The sequence below is a fragment of the Arabidopsis lyrata genome (genome assembly GCF_000004255.2).
Source record: "Arabidopsis lyrata subsp. lyrata unplaced genomic scaffold ARALYscaffold_3, whole genome shotgun sequence".
NCBI lineage: Eukaryota > Viridiplantae > Streptophyta > Magnoliopsida > Brassicales > Brassicaceae > Arabidopsis > Arabidopsis lyrata.
The window spans coordinates 6,934,040-6,953,129 of record NW_003302553.1 but is presented as its reverse complement, the minus strand read 5'-3'; the positions used below and the strand labels follow the sequence as shown (position 1 = coordinate 6,953,129).

Sequence of the window (19,090 nt, the reverse complement as noted above, 5' to 3'; positions counted from 1 at the left end):
TTATAAATGTCAATTTATCATTAACTCATCTCATAATAATACAATCCCAGTACGACTTACGACGAACAACCTAGTTTACGAATCTACAATGTCCTTTGAAAATCTCTAATTTAAATATTCAAACGATGTTAATCTCTTCGTGGATGCTGCTTTAATTTCACGATTATGTCAAAAAAAATTAGGAGCCATTTTTTGGAAGTTTACAAATTTTATATAGATTCAATACAATTTTAGAAAGATATTTAGAATTTTTAGATTATAATATAAGTTCCTAAATCCTAACTAATCAAAGCTGTCCATCCCTCGTGAAGCACGAGTTGGTTAAATAATAATAAAGCCCTCAAAAAGAAAAGATAAAGGAAGTGGTTGACATTAGATGAATAGAGAAATTAATGTCCGTATTCAAAAGTGTTTTATATATATACTATATACACAAAATCCCAAAATTAACTAGCTCATTCATCTTCAATCTTCATCTCAATTTCTCACACTCAGAGGTTATATTTCTCTCTTCCCTTTACTCCTTTTTTCTTCTTCACAAAATCGTTATATTTTTTTTTTTACTAGTTTTTATTTCAATTAGTGAATTTCTTTATAGGAAAATGAATATATGAGAATGTGATAATATTGTTTAAAGTAATGTTCTAGTGGAAGTATTATATAGTCCTCAAATTATATTAGTTTCATCATCATGAAAGTGCTTGAGTAGTGTCTGTTCAAGTGTTCATGGCTCTTCTCCGTTCACAGTTTCTAAAATTGGTACGAAAACTTAAGGCTAAGAGAAGGAAAAAATGGCGAAAAAGTTGGAAGCGCAAGGTGGTCGTGGAGGAGAAGAATGGGACGATGGTGGTGCATACGAAAACGTCAAGAAAGTCTATGTTGGTCAAGGTGATTCTGGTGTTGTTTACGTCAAGTTTGATTACGAGAAAGATGGCAAAATCGTATCACGTGAACATGGCAAGCAGACACTACTTGGAACAGAGGAGGTAAATATTTTGTTGTTGCTATCAAAGAGAGTTCTCTTGTCATTAGCCAATCATTTTTGGTTGTCTTTTTTTTTGCTAGTTTGTGCTTGATCCAGAAGATTACTTAACATCAGTAAAAGTTTACTACGAGAAGCTCTTTGGATCACCGATAGAGATCGTTACGGCTCTAATCTTTAAGACTTTCAAGGGGAAAACTTCTCAGCCTTTCGGACTAACCTCTGGAGAAGAAGCTGAGCTAGGAGGTGGCAAGATCGTTGGATTTCATGGAAGTTCAAGTGATCTGATCCATTCTGTAGGAGTTTATATAATTCCGTCAACTACGCCAGTGACTCCGCCGGTATCAGGTGGTCCGACCAAATTGGAAGCTCAAGGTGGTCGTGGAGGAGATGTATGGGACGATGGTGGTGCTTACGACAATGTAAAGAAAGTTTATGTTGGACAAGGTGACTCTGGTGTGGTTTATGTCAAGTTTGATTACGAGAAAGATGGTAAGATTGTATCACTTGAACATGGGAAGCAGACACTACTTGGAACAGAGGAGGTTCACAAATCTTTGTATATATTCTTGAAATTTCTCGAAAGTGTTTTGTTTTTTTGCCCTAATGTTGATCGGTTTTTGCAGTTTGAGATTGATCCGGAAGACTTCATCACATATGTGAAAGTTTACTACGAGAAACTTTTCGGGTCACCGATAGAGATTGTCACAGCTCTTATATTCAAGACATTCAAGGGGAAAACTTCTCAGCCGTTTGGACTAACCTCTGGAGAAGAAGCTGAGCTAGGAGGTGGCAAAATTGTTGGATTCCATGGAACTTCAAGCGATCTGATCCATTCTCTAGGAGCTTATATTGTTCCTTCGTCCACACCATTGACTCCTTCTTCCAATACTATTCCAGCACAAGGTGGAGATGGTGGAGTTGCTTGGGATGATGGTGTTCACGACGGTGTCAAGAAGATATATGTTGGACAAGGTGACTCTTGTGTGACATATTTCAAGGCTGACTATGAAAAGGCATCAAAGCCTGTCCTTGGAAGTGATCATGGGAAGATGTCATTGCTCGGAGCAGAGGAGGTTGTTTTCTTGATTTTATTTCCAAATCTTGTTTTCTTTAGTTAATCTAGAAACCTAAAGTCTTGAATTTTGAATTTTGTTGTAAAACGTGCAGTTTGTGCTTGGGCCAGATGAGTACATCACAGCTGTGTCAGGCTACTACGACAAGATTTTTAGTGTAGATGCGCCGGCAATTGTCTCGCTTAAGTTCAAGACAAACAAGAGAACATCTATCCCGTATGGACTCGAGGGCGGAACTGAATTCGTGCTGGAGAAGAAAGACCACAAAATCGTTGGTTTCAATGGACAAGCTGGTGACTATCTTTACAAACTTGGAGTCAATGTTGCGCCCATAGCTAACTGATGTGAAAACAATCTCATATCCCCGGAATTCGAATAAGATTATGTTGTGAGTTTATGGAGTTGTGTGGTCTAATGTTGTATTTGGTTTTCAAGGGTAATGTATTTGTGTGCTACTTGCTTATCTAAAATCTAAATAAAGAGGGTTTATGCATTGTGTGACTTTGAACAAACTTCCTTTGTTAAAATGAATAATAAATCACATAAAAAAACAGAACAACTACACAAAGAGAAGACTTGAAACGCTGAAGGTATAAACAAACAGACACCAGTAAAGTGGAATCAGCATATTCAAAATTTGCAGACCATCATCAAGATCTTTACAAACTTGGAGACAACGTTGAGGAACCAACTAAAACACTGAACCTAATAAAGATGTTCTTGTGAATTTATGGAGTTGTGTTGTCTGATGTTAGTTTTTGGTTTGTCTCAAGGATAATGTATGTGGGTGTTGCTTCTACTCTACTCTCTACATATATAAAAGAGGTTTGATTATAAAACCTGTTTGTTTCTATGAATTGCTAGATATATATAATACAAGAAACTAGGGAAATACTTTGAACTAAACTTGTTTTATTAAATTGGATCACAAAAAATCCATCAAAGACAGAACAACAACACAAAGGGAAGATTTAAAACACTGAAGCAGTAAACAAACAGAGAGAAATAAAGTAGAATCAGCTTATTCAAAGTGTGTAAACCATCATCAAAAGATATTTAAAATCTCCAATGATCAGTTGGTGATTGGCACGACATGGACACCAAATTTGTGAAGTAGATCACCGGCTCTTCCATGGAAGCCAACGATCTTGTAGCCTTCCTTTTTGAATGCGAAGGGTGTGCCAGCTTCCAATCCAAAAGGCATAGATGTTCGCTTATTAGTCGTGAACCTAAGCATAGTTACGACTGATTTTTCACTCCCAAAGATTGTATCGTAGGTGCCATCAACTGCCGTAATGTATTCACTTGGATAGTCAAGCTCCAACTGCAATTTAAGGACCACAAAACATAACAAAATTGAATTCAGTTTAGAAGAAAAACAAATCATAAGATTATAAGACAAAATAGAAAGCAAGAACTAGTTAATAATACCTCTTCAAATCCAAGCAATGTGGTTTTTCCATGTTCTTTTCCTACTACAACCTGGGCTGCTTTGTCGTACACAAACGTGACCGCTCCTATACCATCTTGGGCTTGTCCTACAGATACCTTTCTTACACCGTCGAAAGCACCATCATCCCATAAAGTTCCTCCCTCACTACCAGCTCCTTCTAGCTTTTGGGCTTGTGTTGCAGGAGTCAAAGGGGTGGTGCCTAATGGAGCTAAATAAGCTCCGATAGCATTAATATAGTCACCAGCTCGTCCGTGGAACCCAGTGATCTTGTAACCTTCCTCCTTGAATACAAACCGTGTGCTACCTTCAAGCCCAAACGGTCCAGCTGTTTTGTTCTTGCTAGTCTTGAAAATCAGCATCGTCACTACAGCACTATCGGTCCCGAAGATTTTGTCGTAGGTTCCTTCCACGGATGTTATGTATTCATCTGATTCAAGCTCAAACTACATAGAGAAATGCATAATGATAAGTGAAACTAGTTGAAAGGGAAACCAATGAAAATTCGGTCTTAAGCGTACCTCTTCGTATCCTAGCAATGTTTTCTTTCCATGTTCATCTCCAAAAACAACCTGAGAACCATTCTTGTATTCAAACTTGACAGCTCCAACACCATCTTGTCCTTGTCCTACATAAACTTTTTTAACATCATCGTGAGCACCATCGTCCCATACAGCTCCAGTCTCACCACCTTCTGCGGTCAGCTTCTTCGCAGGGACTGTAGGAGTAGTGGTGGAAGATTTTGGAACGAAATAAGCTCCAATGGAATTGAGATGGGTGCTGGCGAAACCGTGAAATCCACTGATCTTCTTGTCTGGAACTTGGAGAGTAAATTTAGTACCACTACCATCAAATTCATACCCGATGAACTCAGAAGTTTTCAAGTTGGTTTTGAATTGGATTCCTAGGATGACGGAATCATACCAACCCTCAACGGAAACAAGATATTCATCCGGATGGTTAATCAAAATCTGCCCAAAAAATGGATTCACAATGTCAGTAGTCTTCCAGAAATAGTTGTAAACCTTGGAAGAAAGTTGTTAGCTTATTACCTCTGTTGTTGAACCTCTACTTTGTTGACCGTGTAGGGCACTTTCTTTTTTTTGTCCATCTTTCACATAGTCAAACTTGACGTATTGAATACCCTCCCCACCGGATCTTACGTATATTTTTGTTAGGCCATCGTAATTGGATCCATCGTCCCAAGCTGTGCCTCCTGTACTGCCTTGTGCATCCAATTTCTGGGCACCTGAACCGGTGCCAGTTCCTCCGGTGCCACTCCCTCCGGTGCCAGTTCCTCCGGTGCCACCAGTTCCTCCGGTGCCACTCCCTCCGGTACCAGTTCCTCCGGTGCTACCAGTTCCTCCGGTACCAGTTCCTCCGGTGCCACCAGTTCCTCCGCTGCCACCAGTTCCTCCGGTGCCACCAGTTCCTCCGGTGCCAGTTCCTCCGGTGCCATCAGTTCCTCCGGTGCCACTCCCTCCGGTACCAGTTCCTCCGGTGCCACTCCCTCCGGTACCAGTTCCTCCGGTGCCACTCCCTCCGGTACCAGTTCCTCCGGTGCCAGTTCCTCCTGAGCCGGTTCCGGTGGGTATGGGAGCGTAGTGAACGTCGATGGTGTTGAGAACATTGCCGCTGGTGCCAAGGAAACCGGCGATCTGTTTACCGGTGGCCTCAGGAGCAGAAATCTGGAAACCAGATTTGTTACCGTAAGGTCCATAAGACCCCTTGTTGGTTGTGAAAGTCAACGCCGTAATAACTTCTTGCGTAGCCAACGATTTGCCGTAAGCAGAAACGGCCGTTATGTACTCGTCCGGAGCCAAAGTGAACTGATTATGTATATGACATTAAAGTCAATTAACAAAAAATTACTACACATTATAATTGTAAACATAAGTTTGTATGTTTTCCACTAACCTCGGCAGATTTGGGCCCAACGGAGCCACGAAGCTGGGATTGAAGAGCGGTGGCTCCGTCGTACGTCACCTTGATTGAGTAAATGATGTCATCGAACGTTAGCTCCACTTTCTTCACCTTTGCGTGTGATCCATCGTCCCAAGACATCGTTGTTGACTTCTTTTATCGATCTGTGATTAACCAAAAGTTATTTATTATTAATTTTTTTTTTCATTTTTTGGACCATTTTAATGATTAGTACTACGAAATTAATTATGAACAGGTATACAGTAAAATTAATACTAATCCGGTTCTAGTTCTAACTCGCGTGCTCAAAGCTGGTCAATACTATCTTTATTCTTTACTGTAGTTAAACGATCAAAAAGTCAAATTGTTTATGATAACAATTGAGATATAGGAAAAGATCAATTGATTGAACCATTTTAAGAAAAGCAGATAGGTACACATAAACATACGAAACATAGATAGCCAGAGAGGGATTACCTGTTTGTAGAGAGACAATGAAGATGAAGATGAAGATGAAGATTAGGTGTGAATAAAAGAGAGGCTAATAGTGGGGGTATATATATATCGAGCTTAGTTATTATTTAATTTCAAGTTATTTTAACATTTACTACGCACCACATGGCCAATATATAAAATCATGTTGGTCCACAAAGTATATTAATAATTGTTGAAAAAAAGAAAAAAAAGTATGTAATAATTGCTCGTATCGTCACCAAATCGATAATTGCTTTCTTGCAACCTTCATACCCAAAAACTTTAACAGATGTATTTACTTTTTGTATACTTTGCGGATCGGTAATATCTTCATTTTTCACCAGTTTTATAGGAATAATATATTCGTAAATACACTGTTAAGGTTTTTTTTTAATGAAATTTTAAACTAACAAAAAAAAAAATTAATATATAGATAGAAGTATAGAACAAAAGATCATTTATGTGAAAGACTATTTGCCATATACTAATCTTTTCGAAAGGGAAATATCAAAGTTGCAATAGACAAAAGTACCTTTTAACCAAATTTAGGATGTTATATGTGTATACTTCTATGTTAACCTCTGCATATCACACTTATTTTAAACCAATCATCAATGTTACCAATTTGTTACCATCTTCATGTCAATAATTTAAACTTTTATTTTTCCGGTCCAATCAGTTGTTTTTTTTTTAAATCTGTGGATCGACATAATCCAATTCATAGTCAATCTCTACTATGCAGAGTAACACGATTTAGTGGAGTCGAACTCCGGTGGAGAAGACTGTGTCAAATAGACTTAATCACTTTACTTAAAGCATATCCCCAACCAGTTGTTATATTGATATAATTTGATGTAAAATTTTATCACACCTTATTAGAATTTTTTTTTTTAATAAATTCTAATAAGGTGTGATAAAATTTTACATCAAATTTATTATACTATACAAATTAGAATTTATTATACTATACAAATTCTATTAATATGTTATCTGATCATATAACAAGTTCAAAATTTCGACATCCATAATATATTACCGTAATTATTTAGATAATTTTGTCAAATGTTCTACAATATATTTGATGTCTCGCTATCATTCTATACGACACTCCATTTTTTGCTTTAACAAATCAAATATCGGAAAAGTTCGAAATAATTTTTCTCAGAGATATTTGTCGCCCAATTGCGCCAAATTTTGAACACCTCATTATTTACGTTTTTGCCACTTTGGTACGTTTTCCTAAATTAGTTTGGCAAGTGATCTATGTCTTTTTTGTTTCTTTTTTCTGGTCAAACAACGGCAAGTGATCTTTTAAAAAAAAATCAAAATGATCTTGATTGATGACAACAAAATAACTGAGATGACTGAAAATGGCTTGATCGTTGATATATACACTATAGCCTCAGTGAACTTTGTTGTCTTCGATATATCTATTGTTAGTTAGAACTTAGAATGATCATACTTTGGGACAATTAGAAATTCCACATAAAAATCATGACCGAATTCTTATTTACCTTTTTTACTTTTTTGATAGGATTAACAAAATTTTAATGAGTGTATCCGATTTTTAAAAATAGGATTAACATAACCGAAGAATTATGTGGTTAGAGGATGGAATTAAATTTTAATGCAACGCTCTTTGATCTATCATTTCCTTAAATATTTAAAAAATTGATCGTGCATCGCATGGCTAATTAAAAATAGGAATATCAATATAGAGTTTGCTGTCACAATCTTGTTATTTTATTTCCGTATCGTTAGATCATCGATCGATCCTTATAGAAAATTGTATTAATCTACTCCTGATATATACTAGTTTGAAACTTTGAATTATTCAGTAGCTACGTTGGACGTCTATACTTTTTTTTTTCTTCTTACAGGACCAAGGAAATTAACGAACAAATCACGTGTTCGAATGTATTTGTTCTCTAATCTCAACCTTTACAGTAACACATCTAATTGGATAGAACATTCTTAGACCATCTCCAATGTATTTTCCTATTTTTAGCTCTATCTGTATAATAGAGATAAGTTTTCTATTTTTACTCTAATGTGTTTCTCTATTTTTTCTTCTAAAAAGTTTTAACTCTATTTATAGGGAAAAAATAGAGATTCTCTATTCTCACCTCTATATATAGAGAAAAAACTAGAGATTTCTATTTTAGAGGTAAGAATAAAGGTGGGTTGAAGTAGATTTGTCTCTGAAATAGAGTTTAGAAGCAAATATAAAGGTGAGTTAGAGATGCTCATAAACTATTTCCTATAAATTAGTGATTAAAAAGTAGATTTGGGAATTCTTCTTAATTTCCCAAGATAGGGAAACATATTTTTGACGTTTGGCAAGGCATTAATTATATTTAAATAAAAGAAATGCGACTCGTGGTTCTCGTGGCGTTTATTTATATTAAGACAGATAACAATAATGATGACTTTTTAAAAAACTTAAAAAATACGTTATCACACTTAGAGTTTGAGCACGTCGAGCCTACCACACTTGTGAGACGTGTGTGGATCAGATCTCCTTACGCGGCTGATCCAATATAAAAATATTGTAAATCAATCAGAAAGAGGAAAACTCCAAGATTAATAAATTGCAAAATCAATTACAAAAAGGGATATATCCAAGAATCAAGATTAACATTACATGGGCTGGATTGCTAAGGCCTAAATCCCCAAATCACTAAAAGTTAGGACGGAATCTATCTCAGGCCGCTGGATTTGCCAAAGCCGAGCCGAATTAATATATTCCAACGTTCCTAAATCATGATCATTTATTAAAGGACGGTTAAGTACCATAAACTTTATTTATAGAGTGACAATCATAACAAAACACATAAATGGTCCGAACATATGTGGTCTAGTGATAGTTGGACATGAGGTAAGGCGATTCTCACTAAGATAAAAATCACATACAAATTTAATTTAGTAAGATGTTAATTTGAATACGCTAAACACACTTGCAGTACTAATATGCTAAACATACTAATAATATGCATGGAGCTTTGTTCACGATAGCACATAATGCACATAATGTGCAATTAATATGCATGGAATCAACCACTTTTATTCAAATCTATCACATGTAAACATTATATAAAGACCAACATCACAAAAGGGAACGCTTAAAAACATTTAAACATAAATAAAGATAATATATCATTATAGGTATAACAACTTATTCAAGAGATCACAATTAACAAATTCGATACAATCAAAGGAGAAAGCTGTAATTAATGTGGTCAGTTGGTGATTGGCATGACATGGACTCCAAACTGATGAAGCAACTCGCTGGCTTTTCCATGGAAGCCAATGATCTTGTGGCCTTCCTCTTTGAGCTCGAAGGCTGTGCCAGCTTCAAGTCCAAAGGGGGCAGACATTTGTTTATTAGTCTTGAACCTAAGCATAGTTATGACTACGCCATCACTCCCAAAGATTCTATCATAGGTGCCTTCAACTGCCGTGATGTATTCACTTGGATAGTCTAGCTCAAACTGCAAATAAAGGATTTCAAATCATATAGATCAATCTTTCATTATCAATTACTTTCCAGTAAAAAAAAACACAACATATTTTGAACTTTGATATAAAATAGAAAATAAGTACCTCCTCGAATCCGAGTAAAGTACGCTTTCCATGTTCACCTCCTAAAATATCCTCAGCGCCTTTGTTGTACTCAAACTTAACGGCTGATATCCCATCTTGACCTTGTCCTACGTACACCTTCTTAACACCATCGTAAGCACCATCATCCCATGCAGTTCCTTCATCCCCACCAATTGCAGACAGTTTCTTGGCAGGAGTCCCAGGAGTTGTGGTTGTAGCAAAATACGCTCCAAGAGCATGTAGAGCTTCGCCAGCACGTCCATGGAACCCAACAGGTTTGCCACCGTTTTTGTCCTTGAGTACAAACTTCTTTTCCGTTTCCAATCCATAGGGTGGAGATGTTTTCCCCTTGAATGTAGTGAAGGTTATAGATGTGATAATGTCAGAGTCTTGGCCAAATACGTTGTCGTAGGTCACTTTCACTGCTACAATGTAGTCGTCTGCATCAACTTCAAACTGCATTAATAATAGAAACATACATCTTGTGAGTAGGGATGTTGCATGTAATAGATTAACTCAATCTAGACCGTATGAGGTGTGAATTGGTCTAGTCTCAATTAGCCCACCATAACACCACTACATACCGTTTCGAATCCAAGTAACGTCTTCTTTCCATATTCACCTCCTTCAACATCCTGAGAATCCTTCGCATACACGACTTTGATAGACGACACACCATCTTGGCCTTGCCCTACATGCACCTTTCTAACGCCATCGTGCACACCATCATCCCATGAAGCTCCTCCGGTACCACCTGCTGCTTCCACTTTTTGAGCCATCTTTACGAATATGACCTGAAATTACGAATATGATTAGTTTTTAACCAAACTTTACAAAAATATTATCAGACGAGAGAAAGAGAAGTTACCTGAGAAGAGAGGGAACGAGGTATTGATGCATTACAAAGACCTGCATGTGTATTTATTGTTTTTTTTTGGGATAAAATGTGTATTTATTGAATAGAGGCCACTTATTAATTCATAGAAATATACATATTTTCTTATTATAATCTCGTGATTCACGAGTCATTAAAATATTAGATTGTTGTAAATGTGAAGCAAATGAGTTGACTGGAGTAGTTGATATTAATAATCTGATAGCTATATATATTTTTCTGCGCTAATTTATAAATAGAAAATGTCATAAAAATACAATATTTCAGAAAAAATATTAAGTTTTCACTTTTTCTATAAAAAATAGTTAACATTATGTTATCTATATTTGAAATGAGAAATATCTTAATTTATGTATTTTATTTTTAAAAACCTGTTTTAAACAACCATGTATTTAATTTATGTTTTTAAAATTCACTAGTTTTTTTCTCTCTTCTTAGCTTCAGTAAGAGACAGAAAAACAAGTTATAAATCATATGAAAGCATGATTTTGATATCCTGGTTTTTTTTTTTTTTTTTTTTTTTTTTTTTTTTTGCTCTCATAATACATGTTTTTTTAATTAACAATAGTTAGAATATATGAAACCTGGTTAGATTACCATTATCCAATTGCTCATATGGTTAAATAATGCTGAAGTCTTAAAGATGATTGTTTCCATCATAGACTAGATCCCGAGATGCCTGAGTGTGAATATAGGCTTTTCTCCTAATGTGCAACTAATATATATATATATATATATAATCACCCACCTTTATTAAAGCCAATCACATATAACATCAAAGACATAACAACTTCACAAAATACGGCATAGACACTTAAAACATATATAAATAAACAAGAAAAATTTGGTGGAACAGAAGAGAAATATGTGATGATCAGTTGGTGACTGGAAGGACATGGACTCCAAACTGATGAAGCAGCGAACTGACTTTTCCATGGAACCCGACGATCTTGGAACCTTCCTCTTTGAGTTCGAAGGCTGTGCCAGCTTCAATTCCAAAGGGAGGAGACGTTTGCTTATTAGTCTTGAACCTAAGCATATTTATGACTTCAGTCTCACTACCAAAGATTTTATCATATGTGCCTTCAACTGCTGTAATGTATTCACTTGGATAGTCAAGTTGGAACTGCAATTAGTGGAAACCAAATAAAACAATTGTGTAAGTTAAAATATTCTATATCAAATATGGAGATAATTCAACACTAGTATAAAATATATGAATTTTGCCACTTATTGCATATTGATTATGAGTTGGAAGTCTACAATTCCTCACATGCTATCAGAAACCTGTAAATTTAAAGGTATACCTGATTCTCTCCGAGATGAAAAAGCCAAAAGAATCATCATCTCGAGGAAATGTGTTAGAATTCACATGGGAAGTAACTCAACACTAATATATAGAGGACATAAACATCTTCACTCAGTTTCCAACACTGAATATATAAGTTGATGGAAACAAATCTGGTTTCATTTGTAACACGAAAATGTGGATTCCCTTACCAAGCATATATTTGTGTAAGATATTTATACTTTTTTTGTAAAATATTTTCACATCTAACCAAAAGAGCAATAAAGCAAAGCAAGTATTATACCTCTTCAAATCCGAGTAGAGTATCATTTCCATGCTCATCTCCTACAATATCCGCAGCGCCCTTGTCGTACACAAACTTTACTGCTGATATACCATCTTGGGCTTGCCCTATATACACTTTCTTAACACCATCGTAAGCACCATCATCCCATGCAGTTCCTTCGTCACCACCAACTGCTGGTAGTTTCTTGGCAGGATTCAAAGGAGTTGTGGTTGTAGTAAAATATGCTCCAAGAGCATATAGAATTTCGCCAGCGCGTCCATGGAACCCAACAAGTTTGCCACCATTTTTTTCCTTGAGTACAAACTTATTTTCGGTATCTAAGCCAAAGGGTGGAGAGGTTTTTCCCTTGAATGTAGAGAAGGTGATAGATGTAATGACCTCAGAGTCAAAGCCAAATATTTTGTCGTAGGTCACCTGCACTGCTACGATGTAGTCGTCTGCATCAACCTCAAACTGCAACAATATAAAGATACCTTTCTTGAGTAATAATTTAACTCAACCTAAAAATCGTAAAAGGTGTGAATTGGTCTAGTCCTTATCGGTTCTCATTTTAAATTTAGGTTTGGCTTGGTCTTTGTGGTATTTGCAGATCATTCTAAGGTTAGCTAGCAAATAGAAGAAAAAAACTTTAATAGATTTGGCGGGTTTGGTCTGGTATGAATGCATGAGAACAGTTTAGTCCTAAACGGAGACCAGACCTATCCCTAATTAATCTTCAGAACTGGTCGGCGAGCTATTATCCTGTCATCACGTTACATATATCCATAGTATTGACAGTTAATAATTTGAAGAAAATACAATGCAAAGTTAAGCAAACTAAAGACAAGAATGGATCCAAGCAAAACATTTTTGTACGTACTGTTTCGATTCCAATAAGTGACTTCTTTCCATGTTCACCTCCTACAACTTCCTCTGAACCATTCTCGTACACGACATTAATAAACGACACACCATCTTGGCCTTGCCCTACATGCACCTTTCTAACACCGTCGTGAACACCATCATCCCATACATTTCCTCCCATACCTCCTTGTGCTTCCACCTTTTGAACCATCTTTTGCTTGCTTTTGATCAGTTTTTCGAATTACCTGTAGTTACGAACAAAATTTTTTATAACCAATTTTCCATGAAAACATTATCAGAAGAGAGAAGAAGAGTTGACCTGATAAGAGATAGTTATAGAAGAGAGTCGAGTGATCCATTTACGAAGAATTGCATGGGTATTTATTGATTTCTTGGAATATAGGCCAGCAATTAATTAATAGAAGATATTGTATAATCTCGTGGTCCACGTACGATACATTAAATTATTAAATTGTTGTGAATATGAAGCAAATGAGTTGAATTTGTGTATTAATGATGTGATAGTAGTACACGTTTCTTAATAGGTAATGTTATGCCTTCTCTTTGAACGAGCATAACGGTTAGTTATCGAACATAATGCAGTAACTCCCATTTTTGGCTTGTTTCTGTTTGAATCGTAACATGAAAAGAAAATTGAGAAAACGGATAGGAGTTAAATTTGGTCTAGTATAGAGTTTTATAATTTTGAAGCATGATTGACACGATATTATATGAAATAAAATGCGGTTTCAATTTGTTTTGCCAATTTAGTTTCATTTTTCAAGATGGGCAAAATTATGTTTTAGGATTGTACCTTTATTTAAAACACAATTTTTTTACACTATTTCATTTCAAGATTCTAGAAAAAATTGATAATTGTTAATGTTGTCGCAATTTAAAATATCAAATTATTCTTAACTGAATAAAAGAATTTAAAAAAAAAAATCAGCAGTTGTTGACAACAGAAATCGATTAATCAAAATTATAGTCTGGCGTACATCGTTGCGTGCCTGAATGTGGCAAAGAAAGAAAGATCTCGCTGTCTCGCGAACTCATGAATCGCGGTCTTTATTGAGATTGGGGTTATAAAAATGGATATGCATATACTAATTCAAAATCTTCTAAACAACAGAAATCGATTAATCAAAATTATAGTCTGGCGTACATCGTTGCGTGCCTGAATGTGGCAAAGAAAGAAAGATCTCGCTGTCTCGCGAACTCGTGAATCGCGGTCTTTATTGAGATTGGGGTTATAAAAATGGATATGCATATACTAATTCAAAATCTTCTATAAAACGTTAAATTTGACGTGTACGTCGACCCTAAACTCGTTGACGTGGTGTGTTGTCTACGCGTGTTATTCAAGATCTAGATTATGAAGATTTAATTTTCTCATAAAAATCGCCAAGAGGTAATAAAAAACTTAAAAACCATTTTCCTTACAAGACATGAGTTCGCAAACAATTATCCCAAGTAGTAATGTTATCATTCAACCCTACTATTGTAATAAACTTCTCAATAGACTAGACTATTAATGAAAAAAAGGATATGGAGACAAAATTGTTAAGGAAAGGTTATAAGAGTACAGTATAAGAATTAATAGTTCATGGTGATTTGACAGTTAGCGATGATGTTAAAATTCTAGTACCATGTGAAAGTTCTATTTGAGCTGAAAATAATATAATTTTGCATTTTACGTGTTAATTGCGAATTCAAACCGAACCTATATATATCTTCAGCCCTTGGTTTAACAAAATACCATAGCTTAGTTTGTACCTTTGCATGCTTTTGGCCCCAATTAGTATTTAGGGAAAAACAAATCTTCGTTTACCGTCAGAGCCGGCTCTAAGATTTTGAAAGTTCGCAACCAAAGAAAAAGAAAAAGGGCCGGAGTCACTGACTCTTGACCATCATCACCTAAACCACTAAACCACTGGAATACTTGAAAAAAAGGGCCGGAAATAACTTATGATATGAAAGACCGCAAGCAAATGCTTCATTGGCTTAGCCTAAGGGCCAGCTCTATTTTCAATTTTAGGAATTTGGATCACAAACCCATCGAAGATACAAAAACATCAACATTCATGAGAGACAACGCTTAAAACACTTGAGCAGTTTGTAAAAGAAACATGATAAGTAGAACAGCTTATTCAAAGGTCACTAGAGACATAAATAAACTTCAAGTGACAAATTCAGAAGACAGGTCTGATAACTTATTAGATGGAATCAAAGAGAAAGATGTCATGATCAGTTGGTGATGGGGAGGACATGGACTCCAATTTGATGAAGAATATCACTGACTTTTCCATGGAATCCGACAATCTTGTGGCCTTCCTCTTTAAGTTCAAAGGCTACGCCAGCTTCAAGACCAAAGGGATTGGATGTTTGCTTATTAGTCTTGAACCTAAGCATGGTAATGACCGCAGAGTCACTTCCAAATATTTTATCGTAGGTGCCATCCACAGCCGTGATGTATTCACTTGGATAATCAATGTCGAACTACAATGAAATCCAAACAAAACAATTTAATATTGGCCGATGGATCCGATCTGAATGACTTTAAGAAGATAGATAAACCCATTTAGGCTGCCGCGCGCGTTTAAAAAAGTGCTGACCTCGTAAATAAGATAGTAGTCCATGAACTTTTGATAGAGAAAAGCGAGATATAAGTACCTCTTCGAAGCCGAGTAGAGTCGTCTTTCCACGTTCATCTCCAACAACAATTTGAGAACCATTGACATACTCAAACTTAACCGCTGCCACACCATCGAGTCCTTGACCTATATGCACCTTCTTAACACCATTATAAGCACCATCGTCCCATGCAGTTCCTTCATCACTACCAAGTGCTGGAAGCTTCTTGGCAGGGATCAACGGGGCTGAAGTAGTCAACGGAGCAAAGTAAGCCCCAAGAGAATTAAGATTGTCTCCAGCAAACCCATGAAAGCCAGTGATCTTCTTGTCTTGAACTTGGAGAGTGAATTGAGTACCATCGTCGTATCCAATGACATCAGAAGTTTTCTTGTTCGATTTGAACTTAAGCCCTTGAATAACACCTTCAGGGTTATACCAACCTTCTACAGAAACCAAGTGTTCCTCTGGATGGTTGATCACAAACTATAGAGATCAAGATCAAAATGTCAAAAACAAGATCAGGATCAAACTTGATATATATATTGATCAATGGGCAAGGAAAAGGTATAGGAACCGGATCAGCTGCGATACTACGGCCTTTGATGCCGCGAAGAGGAGCTTCTTCAGTTTGTCCGTTCTTGACATAGTCGAACTGAACGTATTGAATGCCGAGTCCACCTGCTCCGACCTGAATCTTGGTCACAGCGTCATGTACGGATCCATCGTCCCATTGGTTGCCTCCTTTCCCTCCTTGTGCTTCCACCTTTTGAGCCATCGTTCTTTGGTTTTTACCAGTCTTATGAGTTACTAAAACAGCAAAAACAATTTTTAATTTCAACTTTAACAAATTTTACAAAATTATATTATGAGATAGAGAGGAAAGAAAGTTGACCTTCAGAGAGAGAGTAGACGGTGATCCATCCATGTGAATTTATTGACCTCTTCGAATTAGGCGCCAGGATATTTTACCAAAAGATAATCTAATTAATACCAAGATATTTATCTCATAGTTAGATCGGGGCATATAGGCCATTATTTAATCAATTAACACAATTCTAATATCTAAATAATAGTAATCTATAATTTCGTGATCCACGAGGAATATTAAAATATTTTACCCCAAAAAAGCTTATACTTATTTTGTTTTTCAAATTAAAATTTATAGTAGAATTAGTATTATATAGAAGCAATTGAGAAAATAAAAATTACAAGATATAGGGAAATAAAAATTAGAAGAGATGGAACAAACTTCCTTATTAAAATGGAGTACAATCACATCAAAGAAAAAATAACATTACAAGAGACAACACTTAAAACACTTATCAAAGGTCACCAGAGAGGCATGAAGAGACCTCAAATGACAAATTTAGAAGATAGATTTGATAACTTATTAGATGCATGGATTCAAAGATAGAGATCTCCATTATCAGTTGGAGACGGGACGGACATGGACTCCAAATTTGTGAAGCAGATCACTGGCTCTTCCATGGAAGCCAACGATTTTGTGGCCCTCCTCTTTGAGTTCGAAGGCTGTGCCAGCTTCAAGTCCAAAGGGAGGAGACGTTTGCTTATTAGTCTTGAACCTAAGCATAGTTATGACTGAGCCATCACTCCCAAAGATTTTATCGTAGGTGCCTTCGACTGCGGTGATGTATTCACTTGGATAGTCAAGTACGAACTGCAGTTATTGGAACCCAATAAAAACAATTGAATATATCATTATGCAAACCGAAGGAGAGTTTGGATTCTCTGATAAAAAAATATCTCTACATATGTATAATATTTATTTTGTAAATTTTCACATTCAACAAAGAAAGAAAAAAGGCATTATACCTCTTCGAATCCGAGTAGAGTACTCTTTCCATGTTCTTCTCCTACGATCTCCTCAGGGCTTTTGTCGTACACAAACTTAACGGCTGAGATACCATCTTGGGCTTGTCCTACGTACACCTTCTTAACACCAACGTAAGCTCCATCATCCCAAGCAGCTCCATCATCACTACCAAGTGCTGGTAACTGCTTGGCAGGAGTCAACGGAGTTGTACTAGTCAACGGAGCAAAGTAAGCCCCAAGAGAACTAAGATTGTCTCCGGCAGACCCATGAAAGCCAATGATCTTCTTGTCTTGAACTTGCATAATGAATCGAGTACCAAGATCATATCCAATGAAACCAGAAGTCTTTTTGTTGGATACGAACCTAAGCCCTTGAACAACACCTTCAGGTCTATACCAAATTTCTACAGAAACTAGATGCTCCTCAGGATGGTTAATCACAAACTGTAGAGATCAAGGTCAATATATATGATCAATACTTCAAGATAAAACTAGAGATTTTTACATAAAAAGAAGAAGTCAATAGGCAAGGAAAATGTATAGGAACCGGATCAGCTGGAATGGTACGGCCTTTGATACCGCGAAGAGGAGTTTGTTCGGTTTGTCCGTTCTTGACATAATCGAACTGAATGTATTGAATTCCATTTGCGCCTGCTGCGACCTGAATCTTGGTCACGGCGTCATGTTGGGATCCATCGTCCCATTGGTTGCCTGCTTTCCCTCCTTTTGCATCCACCTTTTGAGCCATATTTTGTTTGCTGATGTTACTATAATTGCAAAAACAAATTGCTAATTTCGATTATTAACCAATTTTAGTAATAGAGATTGAAATCGAGATGACCTTAAAATGTGACTAGATTGTGATCGCTGATGTGATCAATTTAAGTGGATCGTAGGTGTATTTATATTGACTCCTTGGATATAACCATTGATTCGTATTTAGGCCATTGATCGTCCTAGTCGATCGAAATAATAATCTATTAGTATTTCGTGATCCACGAGGCATATTTAAAGAAACATTACCGGAAGAAACGCACGTTCAAATATTCATATACTTTTATACTTTCACAACTTCTCAACTAATCGTCTTTTATATTAATTGGTGTTGGCCCATGAAAGATGAAACGATGGCAGCGAGCTAATTACTAGTTATTATTAGAAAATTCACAGAGTCGGCTACCAATTTTATTATGTACGTTATTATTTATAAAGGGTTCAAGTTGCAATTTATGTAAGTTAGAATTCTCCAATTAGTGACCTCCTTCTTAGGAGTCTGATTGGTTGACGATTTGATAAGTATTGTATGAACATGTTTCCAAAGCCTTAAACATTGTTTAAAACAGTAAAAGTATAAACGAAGATAAATTAGAAACAAGTTAAAGAGTAGATATATAATACAATTTTCCTGTAACGTTCAATCTAGAAACAAGAACCGGATCATATGGATCTAAAATTATTTCTAAAAAATCTCCTCACAACTGATTTATGAAATATTATTAAACTTTGGGAACCGTATTTCTAAAAAAAACTCTTTTTCTTTGGTAGTATATAATTGTATCCTTTACACTGTTACTAAATATCAATCTAACTAATAGAAGCTTAAATATAATTCATAATTTGTCTAAATATGAGAAATCGATAGCTAATAATTTGTATTTGTTTTGGCCAACTCATATACTTTTCAACTAATAATTTTTTTATGTTTGCAGAAGGCAAAAAAACTTCAATTTTTGGGCACAACCTAGATAAAATTTTTTTTAAGGCTTTGTTTCTGAGAAAACT

The 19,090-nt window shown here is 36.0% G+C and overlaps 6 protein-coding genes across 12 annotated transcripts; 1 reads left to right on the top strand and 5 right to left on the bottom strand.

The window, feature by feature from the left end:
• Nucleotides 1–390: 390 nt before the first annotated feature.
• Nucleotides 391–2,559, top strand: LOC9319077 (jacalin-related lectin 35). 3 transcript variants are annotated; one of them, XM_021033490.1, is made up of 5 exons: nt 393–497; nt 748–986; nt 1,066–1,527; nt 1,609–2,058; nt 2,153–2,559. In XM_021033490.1, the coding sequence occupies exons 2-5, from the start codon at nt 792–794 to the stop codon at nt 2,399–2,401; spliced, it is 1,356 nt and encodes a 451-aa protein (XP_020889149.1). In that variant the 5' UTR covers nt 393–497; nt 748–791; the 3' UTR covers nt 2,402–2,559. The 3 variants fall into 3 exon arrangements, with proteins under 3 accessions (XP_020889151.1, XP_020889149.1, XP_020889150.1); XM_021033491.1 differs by having other exon boundaries at nt 406–497; nt 775–986; XM_021033492.1 differs by lacking the exon at nt 1,066–1,527 and having other exon boundaries at nt 391–497.
• A 391-nt stretch (nt 2,560–2,950) lies between these two features.
• LOC9319076 (jacalin-related lectin 34) lies at nt 2,951–6,019 on the bottom strand. Of its 4 annotated transcripts, none has more exons than XM_021033457.1 (7): nt 5,909–6,019; nt 5,426–5,595; nt 4,806–5,337; nt 4,561–4,775; nt 4,030–4,479; nt 3,490–3,954; nt 2,951–3,382 (listed from the first exon to the last, which is right to left on the bottom strand). In XM_021033457.1, the coding sequence occupies exons 2-7, from the start codon at nt 5,570–5,572 to the stop codon at nt 3,131–3,133; spliced, it is 2,061 nt and encodes a 686-aa protein (XP_020889116.1). In that variant the 5' UTR covers nt 5,573–5,595; nt 5,909–6,019; the 3' UTR covers nt 2,951–3,130. The 4 variants fall into 4 exon arrangements, with proteins under 4 accessions (XP_020889116.1, XP_020889117.1, XP_020889115.1 ...); XM_021033458.1 differs by having other exon boundaries at nt 4,561–4,787; nt 4,917–5,337; XM_021033456.1 differs by having other exon boundaries at nt 4,561–5,027; nt 5,058–5,337.
• A 2,930-nt stretch (nt 6,020–8,949) lies between these two features.
• LOC9319075 (jacalin-related lectin 33) lies at nt 8,950–10,448 on the bottom strand. The gene is made up of 4 exons (XM_021033540.1): nt 10,377–10,448; nt 10,093–10,302; nt 9,509–9,964; nt 8,950–9,396 (listed from the first exon to the last, which is right to left on the bottom strand). The coding sequence occupies exons 2-4, from the start codon at nt 10,285–10,287 to the stop codon at nt 9,145–9,147; spliced, it is 903 nt and encodes a 300-aa protein (XP_020889199.1). The 5' UTR covers nt 10,288–10,302; nt 10,377–10,448; the 3' UTR covers nt 8,950–9,144.
• Nucleotides 10,449–11,136: 688 nt separating this feature from the next.
• LOC9319074 (jacalin-related lectin 32) lies at nt 11,137–13,215 on the bottom strand. Its single transcript, XM_021033535.1, is given in 5 exon segments — nt 11,137–11,529; nt 11,996–12,451; nt 12,858–13,070; nt 13,073–13,086; nt 13,161–13,215. Coding segments are annotated over 5 exon segments (975 nt in total). The 5' UTR covers nt 13,201–13,215; the 3' UTR covers nt 11,137–11,277.
• A 1,605-nt stretch (nt 13,216–14,820) lies between these two features.
• On the bottom strand, nt 14,821–16,589 carry LOC9319073 (PYK10-binding protein 1). Of its 2 annotated transcripts, XM_021033542.1 has the most exons (4): nt 16,368–16,589; nt 16,050–16,282; nt 15,515–15,958; nt 14,821–15,340 (listed from the first exon to the last, which is right to left on the bottom strand). In XM_021033542.1, the coding sequence occupies exons 2-4, from the start codon at nt 16,248–16,250 to the stop codon at nt 15,089–15,091; spliced, it is 897 nt and encodes a 298-aa protein (XP_020889201.1). In that variant the 5' UTR covers nt 16,251–16,282; nt 16,368–16,589; the 3' UTR covers nt 14,821–15,088. The 2 variants fall into 2 exon arrangements, with proteins under 2 accessions (XP_020889201.1, XP_002883007.1); XM_002882961.2 differs by lacking the exon at nt 16,368–16,589 and having other exon boundaries at nt 16,050–16,361.
• Nucleotides 16,590–16,678: 89 nt separating this feature from the next.
• LOC110230459 (PYK10-binding protein 2) lies at nt 16,679–18,163 on the bottom strand. The gene is made up of 3 exons (XM_021033543.1): nt 17,856–18,163; nt 17,309–17,752; nt 16,679–17,153 (listed from the first exon to the last, which is right to left on the bottom strand). Exons 1-3 carry the CDS (start codon nt 18,054–18,056, stop codon nt 16,902–16,904), a joined length of 897 nt encoding a protein of 298 aa, XP_020889202.1. The 5' UTR covers nt 18,057–18,163; the 3' UTR covers nt 16,679–16,901.
• Between the last annotated feature and the right edge of the window lie 927 nt (nt 18,164–19,090).

Bases quoted from the DNA above. Each gene is read 5' to 3' on its own strand.
- LOC110230459 (XM_021033543.1), bottom strand. From the start codon at position 18,056: ATGGCTCAAAAGGTGGATGCAAAAGGAGGGAAAGCAGGCAACCAATGG. The intron at 17,753-17,855 runs GTTCCTATACAT...TGATCTCTACAG, and splicing joins GTACCATTCCAGCTGATCCG to TTTGTGATTAACCATCCTGA. The intron at 17,154-17,308 runs GTATAATGCCTT...CAATAACTGCAG, and splicing joins CTCTACTCGGATTCGAAGAG to TTCGTACTTGACTATCCAAG.
- LOC9319077 (XM_021033490.1), top strand. From the start codon at position 792: ATGGCGAAAAAGTTGGAAGCGCAAGGTGGTCGTGGAGGAGAAGAATGG. The intron at 987-1,065 runs GTAAATATTTTG...TTTTTTTGCTAG, and splicing joins CACTACTTGGAACAGAGGAG to TTTGTGCTTGATCCAGAAGA. The intron at 1,528-1,608 runs GTTCACAAATCT...CGGTTTTTGCAG, and splicing joins CACTACTTGGAACAGAGGAG to TTTGAGATTGATCCGGAAGA.
- LOC9319076 (XM_021033455.1), bottom strand. From the start codon at position 5,572: ATGTCTTGGGACGATGGATCACACGCAAAGGTGAAGAAAGTGGAGCTA. The intron at 5,338-5,425 runs GTTAGTGGAAAA...ATACATAATCAG, and splicing joins TTGGGCCCAAATCTGCCGAG to TTCACTTTGGCTCCGGACGA. The intron at 3,955-4,029 runs GTACGCTTAAGA...TTCTCTATGTAG, and splicing joins CATTGCTAGGATACGAAGAG to TTTGAGCTTGAATCAGATGA.
- LOC9319073 (XM_021033542.1), bottom strand. From the start codon at position 16,250: ATGGCTCAAAAGGTGGAAGCACAAGGAGGGAAAGGAGGCAACCAATGG. The intron at 15,959-16,049 runs GTTCCTATACCT...TGATCTCTATAG, and splicing joins GTAGTATCGCAGCTGATCCG to TTTGTGATCAACCATCCAGA. The intron at 15,341-15,514 runs GTACTTATATCT...ATTTCATTGTAG, and splicing joins CTCTACTCGGCTTCGAAGAG to TTCGACATTGATTATCCAAG.
- LOC9319075 (XM_021033540.1), bottom strand. From the start codon at position 10,287: ATGGCTCAAAAAGTGGAAGCAGCAGGTGGTACCGGAGGAGCTTCATGG. The intron at 9,965-10,092 runs GTATGTAGTGGT...TTATTAATGCAG, and splicing joins CGTTACTTGGATTCGAAACG to TTTGAAGTTGATGCAGACGA. The intron at 9,397-9,508 runs GTACTTATTTTC...CTTTATTTGCAG, and splicing joins CTTTACTCGGATTCGAGGAG to TTTGAGCTAGACTATCCAAG.